At 62.8% G+C, this 16179-nt stretch overlaps 1 protein-coding gene across 4 annotated transcripts in view; it reads left to right on the top strand.

The window, feature by feature from the left end:
* NFIC (nuclear factor I C) overlaps positions 1–15879 on the top strand; it is a 45134-nt gene extending 29255 nt beyond the window's left edge. For 2 of the 4 annotated variants that reach the window (XM_068997352.1, XM_068997350.1), the window contains exons 3-11: positions 354–425; positions 945–1019; positions 1157–1280; positions 1791–1915; positions 3686–3814; positions 3929–4113; positions 5525–5684; positions 7288–7373; positions 9515–15878. In XM_068997352.1, the coding sequence (XP_068853453.1) occupies positions 354–425; positions 945–1019; positions 1157–1280; positions 1791–1915; positions 3686–3814; positions 3929–4113; positions 5525–5684; positions 7288–7373; positions 9515–9532 (974 nt within the window). In that variant the 3' untranslated portion in view covers positions 9533–15878. Of the gene's footprint in view, positions 1–353; positions 426–944; positions 1020–1156; positions 1281–1790; positions 1916–3685; positions 3815–3928; positions 4114–5524; positions 5685–7287; positions 7374–9514 lie in introns of all 4 variants that reach the window. The other 2 variants (XM_068997353.1, XM_068997354.1) reach the window with 2 other exon arrangements.
* The last annotated feature ends 300 nt before the right edge of the window (positions 15880–16179 follow it).

The following is a 16179-nucleotide window of genomic DNA, read 5'->3' as shown; positions in this document are numbered from 1 at the left end:
GGAGAGCAGGCAGCAGGCTGGAGCAGGGCCAGGTGACCATCACCCGGCCCAGCACCGGGGGTCTCCCCCCTGCGGGCATCGGTGCCCAAATCCTGCATGTGGGGCTGTCCGTGCTCCTGTCGCTGGCGGGGAGGGCAAGGAGGGGCTGGTCGGTGACTGTTCCTCAGTGACTGGGGATATGCCAGCTTGGTGGTGGCCCTACTGCGTGGTGAGAGCTGCTGGGCAGCCTGTGCCTCAGTTTCCCCCAGCAGGGCAACGAGGGGGCAGTCAGCTGGTGGGCAGCCCTGGCTCACACCAGCATGGAGGCTCACACTGGCACAGGGGGCTCACCCTGGTGGGTTTTCCTCTTGCAGATGCAGAGCAAAGCAGCAGCCCCCGGACAGGCATTGGCTCGGACCAGGAGGACAGCAAACCCATCACGCTGGGTGAGCGCAGTGGGCAGGGCTTGGGCAAGGGGACAAGGGACACCCCAGCCTGTCCCTGGGGTACCTGCCATGGGGGGAAAGGGGGGCCCATGACACACAGCCAAGCCCCCCATGCTATGGCTCTGGTGTCCCCCAGCCCCAGCCAGCCTCCGCCTGGCACCTGCAGCGAGCTGGGCATAGCCTTAGCCTTGTCCTACACCCAGCAGAGTCCCACTGAGGCCACAGCCCTTGGGGACAGCAGCTGCCATGGAGGTCCCATGGTGGGGGTGCAGCCCCAAGCCCTGCCAGCACTCTCAGCCACAGGGAAACTGAGGCACTGAGCAGCTCCAGGGCGTCTTTGGCAGAGGGGACCAGTTCAGGTGGTCTCTTGCTGGAGCAGGGAGTGGAATGGAGGCTGAGGAGGGGGAATGATGGGGATTTGGGGGTGTTGGGGTGCCCTGAAGCATTGCCACAAGGCAGTGCAGGATGAGAGGGGTGCTCCTGTTGTCCCCTCAGCACAGCCTCCTCTCTCCCGCACAGATTCGACAGACTTCCAGGAAAGCTTCGTCACCTCGGGGGTGTTCAGTGTCACCGAGCTCATCCAGGTGTCCCGGAGTGAGTGTCACTGTGATGCCACAGCCCAAGCCCCCGCTGCCTGGGCACACCAGTGTCCCAACAGCCCCCCCACCCCACAGTGGGCTGGGGCTTCCCTCCCCGCCAGGCCCCCCTGACCCCCCTCTCTCTCCCCACAGCGCCGGTGGTGACGGGCACGGGGCCAAACTTCTCCCTGGGGGAGCTGCAGGGCCACCTGGCCTATGACCTGAACCCCTCCAGCACCGGCATGAGGAGGACACTGCCCAGCACCTCCTCCAGTGGGTAGGTGCCACCGGGGCTGTGCCAGGGCGGTGCTGGGGCCAGCCCGAGCCCAGCCATGAGGAAGGACAGGGGCAGCCAGATCCTGCCACGGGCTGGCACTGACCCATGACAAGCTGGGAGAGCTGGGGGTGTCCAGTCTGGATAAGAGAAGGCTCCAGGGAGGGCTCAGAGCCCCTTGCAGGGCCTAAAGAGGCTCCAGGAAAGCTGGAGAGGAAGTTTGGACAAGGGCCTGGAGGGACAGGACACTTCTGGCTTCCACTGCCAGAGGGCAGGGCTGGATGGGTTCACTTCCCTATGAGGGTGGGCAGGCCCTGGCACAGGGTGCTCAGAGCAGCTGGGGCTGCCCCTGGATCCCTGGAAGTGCCCAAGGCCAGGCTGGACATTGGAGCTTGGAGCAGCCTGGGACAGTGGGAGGTGTCCCTGCCCATGGCAGGGGTGGCACTGGATGGGCTTTGAGGTCCCTCCCAACCTATACCAATCCGTGATTCTGTGACCCTTCCCTGTCCCCAGGAGCAAACGGCACAAGTCGGGGTCCATGGAGGATGACATCGATACCAGCCCTGGGGGCGAGTACTACACCTCCTCCAACTCCCCCACCAGCAGCAGCCGCAACTGGACAGAAGACATGGAAGGGGGTTGGTGTCACCTCGTTACCAGTGCTCTTCCAGTGCCCCGGGGCCCCCATCCTGCTCCCAGTGTTCCGCAAACCACTGCCAGAACCCCCTGTGACCATCTGGGCACTGCCTGTGCCCTGGTGTCCCTATGGGCCTTCAGGTCACAGCACACACTGGCTGTGGGGGCTGTGGTGCCACCCTCAAGTCCCCCAGAACATCCCTGTTTTTCCAAGGATCTGTGGGGTTGCTGTCAACCCCCCCCGATGTAGGCACAGGCTCTCCATAGGTGCCCAGGTGTGTCTCTGGCCCCCCACTTTGGGCAGGGCTCTGTGGGGGCTGCAGTGTTGCTACAGGGGCCCCCCATTTCAGCATGGGCTCTCTCTATAGGGCCAACCCAGCCTCCAGCCCCACACCAGCCTCCCCCAGCCCCACACTGCTGTGGACAGCTTTCTGGCTTGGTGGGTTTTTTTCCCTTTCCTGTCTAGACAGCCCCAATTAGCTGTTCATTAAGAAAGGGGGGGGGCTGGGCTAATTAAAGCGATGCTGCAAGGCTGGCACAGCAGCTCCCACGCCCCGAGGTGCAGGCAAAGAAGCTGCTCCTCTTCCTCCTCCCTTGGCTCTTCTCCTGCCTCACCCAGCACCGGGGTGGGCTCCACAGCAGCCCCCAGCCCTGCCAGAGCCTGGGGGTGCCCAGCTGGGGGGCTGGAGGTACCGATCCTGTTGGAAGGAGGTTTGGGGGATGCAGGTCCAGCCCCTGAACTGTATGCTGTGTGTGCAGGAACTGTGCCCCATCCTGCCCCATGGGGCTGGTGCACGGGGGGTCCTGGGGAAGGTGCAGCCCCCTCCCCAAAGTGGTGCGTGGAGGCAGGAGGGAGCTGTGCCAGGGCATCTGTCCCCTGCCAGTGGCCTGACCCGGGCAGGGGTGAGGGTGGCTGGCAGAGGGGCTCAGCCATGGCGGGGGGGGTGGGCTTGGCAATCCTGTACGGGATGTTCTGGGAAATCCTCCTAACGCCCGGCTGAGAACGGGCTAAGCCCATTACCAGGCCCGGGCCAAATGGCCAGAGCTAAAGCCACGGCAGTGGGAGATTAACGCGCCTGCCAACCCCCCTGCTCAGCCCCATGCCCCGGGGTGGCCTCGGGGACCCGGGCAGCCACTGCTTCTGGCGAGGTCACCCCCATGCTGGCACCTCTCTGCCTCCCCAGGAGCTCCTGTAGCCCCCAGCCCCATGTGCCAGGGGACATGGGTGCCATGTGGAGGCTGCAGGGTCACCACGTGAGGGCACCCACTTGTGCCACCAGGGTGGGACACACACAGAGCTGTGTGCACCCACGTGCACACACCTGCAGGGTCACACCTGTGCACGGGTGTGCAGGGACACACACACAGGTACACAGCTGTGCTTGTACACACACACAGGTACACAGCTGTGCTGGTACACACACACACACAGGTACACAGCTGTGCTGGTACACAGCACACACACACACACACAGGTACACAGCTGTGCTGGTACACAGCACACACCCACACATTCATACACACAGCTGTGTGCACACTCACACACCCCCTGTGCATGTGCATGTCTGTGGGTAGCCCCAGAGGTGCCCACACGTGTGCTCACCCTCCTGCCGGCACACACACTCGCAGCACCACCCTCCCCACGCCCACCCTGACCCCGGGGTACCCCTTGCCCCCCGGAATGGGGTCCCCTAGCACTGCACTGAGATGGCAGCAGCCGTGGGATTTCGGGTCCCATGGCAGGTCCTGACGTTGCACCCCACTTTCCCCAGGCATCTCCCCAACCGTGAAGAAGACAGAGATGGACAAGTCCCCCTTCAACAGCCCATCGCCCCAGGACTCCTCGCCCCGGCTGAGCAGCTTCACGCAGCACCACCGTCCCGTCATCGCTGTGCACAGTGGTGAGTGTCCTGCCAGGGAAACCGAGGCACAGAGTGAGCGCTGAGCGGTCGAGGGGCTAGGGCAGCCACTAGCTAGTGACACAGGTGTGTGTCCCCTTTTGCTGTCTCCCGCAGGTATCGCCCGAAGCCCGCACCCATCGTCTGCGCTGCATTTCCCCACCACCTCCATCCTTCCCCAGACGGCCTCCACCTACTTCCCGCACACGGCCATCCGGTATCCGCCTCATCTCAACCCGCAGGACCCGCTCAAAGACCTCGTCTCGCTGGCCTGCGACCCGTCCAACCAGCAGCCCGGACCGGTAAGGACGCAGCCCCCTCCCCGCACCCATCGCTCGCCTCGCCGTGGGCACCGGGGGCTGCTGCCAGCCGGGCTGCCCGACGAGAGTCCCCCGGACCGGCCAACCGGCCACCGCCGCCGTCACCTCTGCCGCCGCACGGGGGGGTCGGGGTGTTCCGGTGGCACTGGTGGGGTGTTCGCTGGGGCTGAGTTCCAGCCGTGCCGTGCGTTGGTTCGGGAGCGCTGCTGCGCCTGCTGCGTGTTGGCACCTCGTGTCTCCGGCGATGGAGGTGCTGTGCCCCGGCTCGGCGCGGGGGCACCGCGGGTGTTGGGGTGCTGGGGCTGAGCCGTCAGCCGGAGCTGGGGTGTCGGGGGGGAGCGAGATGTCTGCCAGGGGTGTGTTACCATCTCCCAGAGTCACCGTCCGCCAGCGTGTCCAGGAGAGTGATGGGCTTGGCGTGCCCCATCCACCTGCAGAGCCCACGGGTGACCCGTCAGCTCCTCACTGTACCCGTGTCCCCAGTGTGCCCGCGGGGATGGCAGAGCCACACTGTGCTGCTGTGGGCCTTCCCTTGCCACAGCGGCCTGCGCCCCATGCACCCAGTGCACCCCACAGACATGGGACCCGACACACCCGGGACCCCACACCCCCCACACACCCGGGACCCCACATCCCATGCTCCATCACCAAACAACCCATGCAACCAGCACCGTGCACATGCAGCACCCAGTGCATGCAGCACCCAAACCATCACCCCATACACCCAGCACCCCCACACACAGCACATGCCCCAGCACCCCGCACACCGCATGAAGGGCACCCTTCATACCCGAAGCTGGAGCCTGGGAGTGTTCCTGCTTCCACACCATCCTGTGCCCTGCTTTGTCCTCCCAGATGCAGAGCTCTTGGGGAGCCCTTCTGACCTCTGCCCACCGCTTGCCTGTTTCCCCTCACCAGCAGGGCCTGATGCCAAGGTGAGGGGCATGGCCGCTCTTCCCCTGTGCAGTGGCTCAGTGCTGGCTGATGGACACCGGATCAGGAGCAGCCCACGGCCGGGTTGGGCACAGAGCACTGGTGCAGGAGTTTTTGGAGGCTCTGGGTGCCCCTACCCCTCCGGGCAGTGCTTCAGAGACCCCCCTGTCACTGCAGAGAGGGGTCCCAGTGCCCCGGCTCCAGCATGTGCCACTGTGGGTCATGACTCCCATGGGGCCTCTGTCTCTACAGCCCCCCAAATCCCTCCTGTCCCGCCGTCATTTCCTGCCTGCTGCCAATGCCGACCATTCAGGGCTGCTCTGAGACCCAACAAACTCATGTCTGCAGTGAGGGACACCCCGTGCCTGTTCCGGGGGTGTCCCCGGGGCTCCCCGGCCATGCTGGTGTGCGTGTGTCCTAATGGCTTGTGCTGTTTGTTTTTTGTCTGTGTTGTCCCCAGTTAAATGGAAGTGGTCAAGTGAAAGTGCCCAGCCACTACCTGCCCACGCAGATGCTGGCGCCGCCACCTCCCCCCGGCATGCCCCGCTTGGCCGTCTCTCCTGACACCAAATCCACCACGACAACTTCCGAGGGAGGGACGACCTCGCCGACATCACCCAGTAAGCACCCGCGGCGCCCACCCTGCTCCCCGGCCCGGCTGGCCCCCTCCTCTCGCAGCCCCCCAGGGAGTCCCCCCATCCCGGTGCTGGGGGGATGTTGGTGGAGGTGGCCTCCCCGCAGCCGGGGAGAGGGCGGCAGCTGGCACGCCATGAGTTTGCTGGGTCTCAGGCAGGTCGGAGTGGACAGGGTTTGGGCAAGTGGCTGCTGTGGCCGCTGAGCCAGGGGGTCCCGTGCTGGTCCCAGGGACCAGCTCGAGCCCCATGTCCCTCTGAGTGTGAGTGGAGCCACAGCAGGGCTCCCCAAACCAGTGTCCTGCCCAGACCCTCGGTGTGGGCAGTGCTGTGGGGGAGGCCGTGGCCTCTCTGTGTCTGTTTATCCCACCATGGTGGTGGCTGTGCTGCCGGGAACGGGGACCAGCTGGCACGCGGGTGGCACTGGGACTAGGGACAGTGTGCCTGGTGTGCTGTGTGGGCTGTCGTACTCTTGCTGCCATGGGGGTCCTCGGTGCTGGGGACTCTGGTCTCGTGGGGATGTGAAGTGACACCAGAGAAAGGACTTTGTGTGGGTCCCCCAGAGCCCTTGGCAGGTGGCACCTGGGATCTTCGTTAGCACGGTGGCTGACAAACTCTTTGCCCCCCACTCCACCTCAGGGCCATAAGTGCCTTGGCCAGGAGGGTTTCGGGGTGCTGGGCCCAGCAGCCAGAGGCACCCCAGACTGGCACTGGGGGATGTGCTGCAGTGGTGGGACACTGTGCCGTCGCCACATTCTGTGAGGAGTTGTTCCTGTTCCCATCGTGCTGTACCCATGGGACATGCTACCCCAAGTGGCTGCTGTGTCCCCACACAGTCGAGCCCTGCCTGGTTGGGCCATTACCCTGTCCCCGAGTAATGGGCCATGGCTGATTGCCAGCAGCTGGTCAGCAGGTGTGGAGATCCCATGGCGTGGAGGAGCCAAAGCCTGGACAATCTGGAGGGGACAGCATGGGATGGCATGGGGTGGCCTGGCTGATAATGGGGTCACAGCCTTGGGGAGGGACAGAGGAGTGCAAGTTCCTGCAGGCTCAGGGAAGGATGTGTTAGGGGGACACTGGCTGTCCCCAAGGGTTGCAGCTGGCTCCAAGTCCCCCATTCCCCTTGGCAGCACTCTGCTTCCAGCAGGGCTGCACCCAGATGCTCAGCAGGGCTGGAGGTCCCACTGCTGGACCCCCAGCTGAGGGATGGCGGTGGCAGCAGGGTGATGTGGCCAAGTGGAACTGGTGGCTCCCATCGTTCTCCCCGTGGCAGCTCAGCTCTGGAAGCCGCAGCGCGGGCACAGCCGGGAGCACCATCTGCGCCTGCACCCCGGGGCACCTCGCCCCCCCAGCCTGTCATCGTCCCAAAACCACGGGTGGTACCGTCCGAGCGCAGCACCCCTGGGTGCAGCACCCCTGGGCTCCATTCGCCTGCCATCAGGTCACAGCCAGGGACGTCGCCCGGTCGCCAGCGCCGGGTGCCAGGGAGCTCCGTCCCAGCAGTGCCAGGGAGAGGGCCGGGCCTGGCCCCGGGGGGGACAATGGCAGTGCCACCCACAGCCCCGTTAACGAGCTCTCGTTTGTTCCCCAGCCTACTCTGCACCAGGCACGCCCCCTGCGAACCGTTCCTTCGTGGGATTAGGACCAAGGGATCCTGGGAGTATCTATCAGGCACAGGTGAGAGAGGGGATGCTGCTGGGGGGACCCTCCTGCCCTCGCCCCGGGCACCCTCACCATGGCATCACCGTGGGCATCGCCGTGGGCATGGCCAGTGCTGGCATCGCCGTCGTGGCTGTCGCTGATGTGATATTGTTGATGTGGGCATCCCCGCCATGGCGTCCCTGCCGTGGCATCACTGCCATGGCATCACTGCTGAGGGCATTGCCACCATGGCATCACTGCCGTGGGCCTTGCCACCATGGCATCACTGCCATGTCATTGCTGCCATGTTTATTGCTCCTGTGGGCACTGCTGCTGTGGGCATCACCACCGTGGGTATTGCCACTGCGGCGTCACTGCCGCGGGTCATTGCCGCTGTGGATGTAACCTCCGTGGCCATCGCTGCCATGGCCATCGCTGCTGTGTCTGAGCCCACAAGGAGTGTCACCACAGCAGTGGCATCACTGCCATGGACATTGCCACCACTGGCGTTGCCACTGCAGGCATTGTGGACATGGGTATTGCTACTGTGGGCACTGCCACTTTGGGCATCACTGCTGTGTATGTCACCACTGTGGGGTTATTTCCATGTGCAGTGCCACCGTGGGCATCACCACCACGGCATTGCAGCTCTGGCACTGCCACTGCCGGCTTTGCTGCTGTGGGCATCACTGCCTTGGCATCACCGCTGTGGCCCATGGGCATTGCTGCCATGGCATCCTCGCTACGGATCAGTGCAGGGCACTACAGGGCCTTGGGCACTGCTGGTGGCTCAGGGCCACCATGAGTCCTCCATCATAGAGGGAGGTCACTGCCATGCTCCAGCTGCACCCTGCCTGGCACCACCTGGCACCCTGCCTAGGTGCCAACAACATCCCCAAAGGAGGAGCAGCAGGGCCATGTGTCCCCCTCTGTGCGGGCACCGCCACCTGCTCTCGTCCGGCTGTGCCCATGGCCACTCCAGCTGCAGCGGGAGGTTGTGTGCGCCTTTCCAGGGGCTTTCCATTAGTCCTGGCTTCTGGAGCTGGCATCGGTGCTGCAGGCAATGCCATGGTGCCAGGACAGGGGTGGCAGCTCCTGGCCTCACTTGTGACATGAGTGGTTTGGCCTCAGCATTCCCTGCAGGGGCAGCTGCGGTGGCTGCAGTCCTGCCTGGTGGGGGACACGGGTGACAGGACAGCGGGATGGGGCTGTGGACGGTGCCCTGTTGGGGCACCCTGGGCTGCTGCCCTGGCTGGGGGGGAGTACTCAGGGGGCTGTGCCGTGCCAGGGTGTGGGTACTTGGGGGCTGTGAGCGGTGACACGGCACCCGGGGGTGCTGTGCTGTGCCAGGCTGTGAGATTTGGGAACCATGAGCTGGGACACCCGAGGGTGCTGTGCCGTTCCAGGGCAAAAACATGGGGGACCCGGCTCTGATCACAACCCCCACTCTGCCTCAGTCCTGCACATGGTGTGGGTGCTCCGAGGGCCTCGGGTCCCTAAAGAGGAGACCTGGGACAGCACCAGGAGAACCTTGTAGGAGTAGCGGGCCAGAGTCCCTGTCCCGACACGGGGGTTGCAGCCACTCAGTGCCAGGACACCAGGGTCCCTGTGTATGGATGTCCCCAGTCATGCTCAGGGAGGCTCCCCAGGGCTCAAGGATGCTCTGCCTGGGGAAACTGAGGCACGGGGGAAGGAGGCGGTGTCCCGGGAGGAGCGGCTGAGACCTGCCACGCTCTGGTCATGTGTGGCGGGGCCTGGAAGGGTTAAGGGAAGCAGCGGCCCCGAGCTGTCTCGTTTCCAACGGAAACCAGACATGAGGTAATCGGGAATGAACTTGAACTTGGGGCTGGGGGGGGGGGAAACAATGGGAGGGTGGCAGGGGGCCACCTCGCGGGGTCCCCAGCCGTGCCACCCCCCTACCTGTCCCCAGGCGGCACCAGTCCTTGGGGAGAGTCGCCTTTGCCGTGAAGGTGCAGAGGGACCGGCCCCCGGGGGAACGCGGGTGGCCGCGGTGCGGAGGACGGCCAAACTCAGTGCAGGAGTGGGGACGCCAGCCCCGTGCGCCGAGCAGGGCACAGCGCGGGCACAGCTGTCTCGGGGTGTGGGGAGCGGCCGGGGGACGGAGCAGCTCCGCGGGGCAGAGCACTAACGCCGGCCTCTCTCCTCTCTCCCGGCAGTCCTGGTACCTGGGATAACCGCCGCCGTGCCGCCCCTTCGCCTCCCTTCTCCTCTGCTTTAGGCACCCCCAGAGGAACATCCCCGTCCCCGAGCACCAGGCCCAGCCTTGCGGTGACGACGGAGAGCGCGGCCTCACGACGACGACGACGACGACAAGCAAAACCCACACCCGAAGGAAAGAGCGAGGGAAAGGAAGAAGGAAAAGGGTCAAACTGTTTTAAAAAGGAAAAAAAAGAAAAAAAAACACAAGCAAAAAACAAACAAACCAACAACCCATCCCAGGAGGACCTTTCCCCCCACCCCGGCGATGCGCCAGAAAACAAAGAAACAGAAAAAAAAAAGAAAAAAACACTATTATTTACCCCGTCGGCCGGCGCCGCGCTGAGACCTGACACAAGTCGTGCCAGCAATGCCTCCCGGAGCGGCTGCAGGGCCGCGGCGCCGAGCCCCGCCGGCCGCTCGCCGAATATGCAAACGGCTTTGACTCTCTCGTTCTTGCCTCTATGTGAGTAAAAAAGATCAAAACCTCCCCCGCCGACCCCCCCGGCCCCAGACTCTCGGGGGGCCCCGGGGCTGGGGTGGGGCACGGCGGGGCGGGGTGGGGGAACCCCTCCTGCTGCCGGAGCCCCGCGGACCGGGCGCGCTCGTGGTCGGGACGGGTGATGATGCTCCGTGCTGTGCAAGCGCCTCGGGGACGGGCGGCACCGTGCTGCAGTGACACGGTGACGGTGGTGCGGTGGCACGGAGACATGGTGGCACAGTGGCTCGAGCGGGTGGCACAGGAGGAGGGGGCTTGTGGCCACGGAGAGTGCACGGGCACGGCCAGAGATGGTCGCGGCGGCGGTGGCACCTCGGTTCCCGCGCGGTGTCGGGACTCTCCCACTACGACCCCAAACGTCACAGCGGCGGTGGCACCCCGATTCCACCGGGGACACGGCATGGGGACTGTCGCAGCCCGGCCCTCATGGTTCCCGGGCGGCCACCCGTCGCGCCGGGGCACCGGTCACCATCCCTCTGGTCGCCTTCCTCCCCCAAGCCTGCACCGGCCCCGGCCCCGGCCCCGTGTGTTCCCACCGTGTCCCTCTGTCCCCCGGCGTGTCCCCGCGCCCGGGGGGTCCGTGGGGCTGGGGGGCTTGCGTCCGTGTGTTTGAGCTATGCATTCCTGTGGACAGGTACCAGGTGGGAGGCAGGGGAGGGTGCGCTCGTGTTGCACATTTTGTAGGAAATGCACTTTTAAGAGGGAATCGTCAAGAAAAAAAAAAAAAGAAGAAGAAAAAAAGAAAAAGAAGAAAAGAAAACAAAATCACAAAAAAGGAGGAAGAGGAAGAGGAGGAGGAGGTGGAGTCCCCGGCACTGGCTTGCCGGGACGGCTGGTTTGGGGTTTTTGGGTTTGGTGGTTTGTTTTGTTTTTTGGTTTTTGTTTTTTTGGGTTTTTTTTTTTTTTTTTTGGATACAAAAGGATGGAGCAAAGAAGCCCGAGCGAGGGAGAGGGCAGAGCTAGCCCCCCGGAGCCCCTCGAAGTCCCCCGGAGTCCCTCGGAGCCCTCAGCCCCGCGTCAAGTGCCTGAACTGCAGCGGGGAGGGGTCCCGGCCTCCCCGGAGGAGCCCCCGGCCGGGGGCAGCGCGGGAGGAAGCGCTCGGCCGTCCCCGTCCCGTGCGGTGACAGCGTGGCCGGGAAGGGGACGCAGGGACGTGGCAGTGCCTTAGAGCAGAGGGACCCCCGCGACGGCCGAGGCGAGGAGGAGGAAGAGGACGAAAGTCTCGCTGTCCCCAGCGAGATGAGGAGACTGGTCCCCAAAGGATCTCCGGCCCAGAGGACACCCGAAGGGTGGTGATGGAGAGAAGCCACCGTGGGATGTCCAGGAGCCGGGGATGCCACCGAGGCCACCGTCGCCACCCGCCTGGCCCCCTCCCCTGGCACCCAGAGCCGCCCCGAGGACCACCGGCATCGCATCCCCCATCCCAGTGGCCCCCGCTTCCCCCCGCTTCCCACCCCCCCGGGACGGCACAACGAGGCACCAGGGAAAGGGCTGACGCAGGAAATCCCGGGAGACAGAAAAATAATCAAAAAGGACAAGAAAAGGAGAAAACCCACCAAAAAAAAAAAAAAAGAAAGAAAAAAAAGGAAAAAAGAACAACAACAAAAAAAGCGCTTGGCGGAGAGGGAAACCTGTTGTTTTTTTTAAAGATCTGAGAAAAGAAACACATGAAAAAAAAGACAAAAAGACAAAAAAAAAAAAAAAAAGACAAATAAACTGCATGGTGCTTTAACAGGATCTGGTGACCTGGCTCAACCCAGCCGCGGCTGGCTGATGCTGTGCATGGCAGACTCTATTAACCGGCTCTACCTTCCCCTTCAGCAAAAGAGAAAAAAAAAGAGGAAAAAAAAACAAAAAAAAATCTGTATAAAAGAAAAAAAAAAGCCGTAAAAAAAAACACACACAAGAAAAAAAATCCATGTTTTCCTAATTTGCACGAAATTTTATACCACATGATGTGCCTTGCCTTCGAAGCCTAAGTATTACTGGACCCGATATCAGTGCGAGGGAGTCGCTGCATGCCCGGGGCTCCCGGGGGGCCGGGGGGGCCGGGGGCCGCTGCCCCCCCCTCGCCTCCTGCATGGCTTCTTCTCGGCCGGAAAAGTCCCTTTTTCTCTCTATTCTTCTTTTTTAACCGATTTTCCCCCTCAGAAACGTCTTCCAGTTGGTAATACCGATGCATCCTCTGCGCCAACACACCGGAATATGCAATAGCTGTGGGGGGGGGGCCGGCCGGGGGGGCGGCCACCCCTTTGCTTTGCCTCTCTTTTCTTTGTTTTCCTTCCCTTTTGGGGGGTTTTTATTTGTTTTTTCTGCTTCCAGCAACCAAAGGCAGCGAGGCGGGAGGCGGCAGGGACCCCCGGGCCAGAGCCCCCCAGAACGCTCGGGGGGGACCCAGTGTCCGGGCGCGGCAAGACTGAGCGGCATGTGGTGGGGTGCGTGCGGGGAGGAGCAGGGATGGAGACCCGCAGGGCTGATCCTTATGGGGGGGTCACAGGGTCCCACCCCCCCCTAAGGGGACCCCCCACTTTTTCATTGGTTTTCAATGGGGCGCAGGGCCAGGAGGGCTGAGCCCAGCTGCTCTCGTGACAGGAATGGAACCGTGTGAATGTAGCTGTGCCCCCCCCCCCGGGCTGGTGTCAGGGGGGGTCACAGCCTCCCCCCACCTCCACCCCATCGGCTTCAGTCCCGGGGGTCCGGCTGGCACAGCAGGGAAGGGCAGGAGGTGCCTTCTCGCCGCCTCTCCCTGCTGTGCCCGCTGCCGAGCAGGGGCCCGACACCCCCTAAAAACCCAGGATTTGCCTTAAAACCCCAGCGTTCCGCCGGCTGGAGAGACCCCCCCAACCTCCCTGAGGCTGAGGACTGATGCGGGTCGTGACACCGGTGGGCGGGTGGCACCGGCATCGCTGCTGCGCGGGCATGAAGAAACGTCGTCGTCAACAGTTTTTAATTTTAATTTTTTAATTTTTTTTTTTTTTTTTGGTGTCTAAAAGTATTAGTGGGGTGTGACGGGGTGGTCGCGTCCCGCCAGGTTTCGCCCACAGTTGAGGCTGGTTTGAGGGTCCCAGACCCTTTGGGAGGAGCCTTGGGAGACGCTTCTTTATGCAAGGTGCAGTATTGATTTCTGCAAGGACAATGCAAGGAGGGAGCGGGGGCGGCGTCCAGCTAGGGGGGGGAGGAATGAAAAATAGAATTTAAAAAAAAGAGGGGAAAAAAAGGACAAAATTAAAAAAAAAAAAAACGAGAGAGAATTTTTTTTAAAAATAGAAAAACAAAAAAACAAAAAAAAATTGGGGGGGGGGGTTAAGGCTGGAAAAGGCTCAGCTCAAAGCAAAAAATATTAAAAAAAAAAAAAAGCATTTTTCAGCGGTGACAGCGACAGCGAGAGCGGAGGGAGGGAGCGGGGGGCACCGGGGCAGCCCCTCCGGCCAGCCCCGGGGAGGCGAGGGGCGCTGGCGCCCCTCGGGCCTGGGCCCCCCCGCCCCGAGGAAGCTCCGGAGCCCCCGTCCCGCGGGGACCCCACCGGGACCGTCCCCTGCCCCCTTTTTGCTGCCTCCCCACCCCCCGGGCCGGCAGCAAGTCCGGCCGGGCTGCGGTCGCAGCCCCCCAAAACCCGCCCTCGGCAAGAAAAGCACCTTAAACCATATTAAAAAAGGCAAAAAAGAATCAACTCGACGCCCCCCAGCCCGTAGGGCGGCATTGGGGGGGGCGGGCCGGGGGCTTCCCCTTGCGGGGCCGGGGAGCCCCCCGCGCCCCCGGGGTCTTTGCACTGCTCCCCCGACACCCCCCCCGGGGCCGCACCCCCGGCTCTGCCCAAAGGGAATATGCAACACCCCCCCGGTCCCTCCCTGGGGGGGGGCACCACTCATTTTTATTATTTCTATTTTTTTAATAATTCTCCTTTCTTTTTTTTATCTTCTGGCGGCCTCGATGGCCACGGTCGGGGTGAGCGCAAAGCCGGGGTGGAGGACACCCCATCCCTGGGGATGCTCCGGGGGGGGTCCCCCGCAGGATGGGGATACGAGGGGGCTCCGCTCGACAATCACCGCGGGGGTTTCATGCACTACAGTCTCTCCTAGAGGGTTTTTAGTCGGGCTCGTCGGCTTAAAAAAATTAATTAAAAATAGTCCTTGTGACCTATAAATAAAACAAATAACCTGTACATATATATATATATCTCCACATATATATATATGGGGCTGCAGGGCCGGGGGGGGGGGGGGCGCGGGCCCGCGGGCCCACACACAGTTAAGGTACTTTAAATCGCAAAGGAATATATATATATATAAAATCTCATATATATATATATATATGTCTTGTTTGGTGGGGTTTGGGCTCTTTTGTTTTTCTTTTTTTGTTTGTTTGGTTGGTTGTTTTTTTTGTACTCAGAGTTTGGAATTTGCTGCTTTCTGCCCCCCACCCCTGCCCGGGATCCCGCCACCGGCTGGGATGGGTGCCCCCGGTGATGGGTGCCCCGGGTATGCCCATGGGTGACCCTCTGGGTCCCCTGTGCGGCTCCCATGGGTGTCACTGGGGGTGCTCCAGGTGACACCCGCGGGTGCCGCACCGGCTGCCCCACCGGGTGCCCATGGGTGCACCTCTGGGTGCTCCTTTGGATGCTCCAGGTGGTGGCCACGGGGGCCTCTCTGGGTGCCCCAAGTGATGCTCACAGGTGCCTCGCAGGGTGCCTCGAGCAATTCCCACGAATGCCCCTCTGGGTGCTCCAGGCGATGCCCATGGGTGTCCCTCTGGATGCCCCGAGAGATAGCCACGGATGCCCCTCTGGGTGCTCCAGGTGTTGCCCACGGGTGCCCCGGTCCATGGGTGCCGCTCTGGGTGCCCCCGTGCCCCGCTGGGCGCCCCGTGCGATGCCCGGGGACAGGCGGGAGGTGGAGCCGGGGTGGGGGGGAAATCCCACCCCCGGGCAAAGAGCGGCAAAAGGAGAGAAACCGCCCCAAAAAGGCGCCGAGGCGGCAGCCGGCCGGACCGCGCCTCTTACCCAAACCAAAAATCCCGCCGCAGTGCCTCCGCGCCGCCGGCTGCCCCCGCCCGCCTTTTCGGGGGGTCCCCGCTCCCCCCGGGGGGCCGGGGGTGCCCCCTCCCCCCGCAGTTATATTTTACTCGTTCGCCGGATTCTCGCTTTCGCTTTGCCGCAGCCGATACACACCGCGAGCGCACCAGGGCCGCGAGCCGGGGCCGGGCCCCCCCCGCTGCGCCCCCCGCGCCCCCTGGCCCCGCATGACCCCCCCCGAGCCCCCGCTCGCCTCCCTGGTGCTTCACGATATTTGATTATACCATTGTACGCAGCCATTACCGATAGCGCCGCTCCTGCCTACATACACTTACTGACCCTGATACGGATTTTTGGGTTTTTTTTTTTTTTTGGTTTTCTTTTCTGTTTTGTTTCTTTTGTTTTGGTTTTGTTTTTTGGGTTTTTTTCCGTTGTTTTTTTTTTTTTTTCTGTTGTTGTTGTTCCCCCCCCTATGCAAAAAAGAGAAAAAAGAGACAAAAAAGAAGAAAAAAACAAAAAAGAAAAAACTGACACACAAAAAAAGATTAAAAAATGAAAAGGAAAAAAAAAAGACAAAAAAAAAATGTATAAAAATTAAACAAGCTATGCTTCAACTCCAGCTCGCCTCCGCCCTTCCTTTGCAGCCCCCGGGGGAAACTGAGGCACAGCGTCCAACCGGGGAGAACAGGGGTGTCCCAGCGGAGGAAGAGGGGCACTGGGGAGAGCAGAGCCCAGCCAGGCACCCATCACCCCAGAGGAGGGACCCGCACCCATTACTGCTCTTGGGCCGGATGAGGAGGGTGACAGAGCTGGGACCCCGCAGGGCGCACCCCCAGCCTCAGGCGGGGCCGCGGGGTGGCAGGGACAGGGTGGGGACAGGGACATGGGTGGGGGCAGCCGTGGTTCACGGGGGGGTTCTGCCGCTTGCTCTGCTTCCAGACCTCGGCCACGGGTGTCACCGCCTCGTGCGCGTGACGTCATCGCCTGGCTGCGTGACGTCACTGTCCTCACCCGTAGGTCGGCGTTGGCCGCAGCTGCGCTTCACCCCCGCGGTCCCCGCGGTCCCCACGGTCCCTGTCCCCAAGCACTGCTCAGGACCTCCTCGGTGCTCCCCA

Source organism: Aphelocoma coerulescens, chromosome 28 (assembly GCF_041296385.1).
Source record: "Aphelocoma coerulescens isolate FSJ_1873_10779 chromosome 28, UR_Acoe_1.0, whole genome shotgun sequence".
Lineage (NCBI taxonomy): Eukaryota > Metazoa > Chordata > Aves > Passeriformes > Corvidae > Aphelocoma > Aphelocoma coerulescens.
This window is presented reverse-complemented; position numbering and strand designations above follow the sequence as displayed.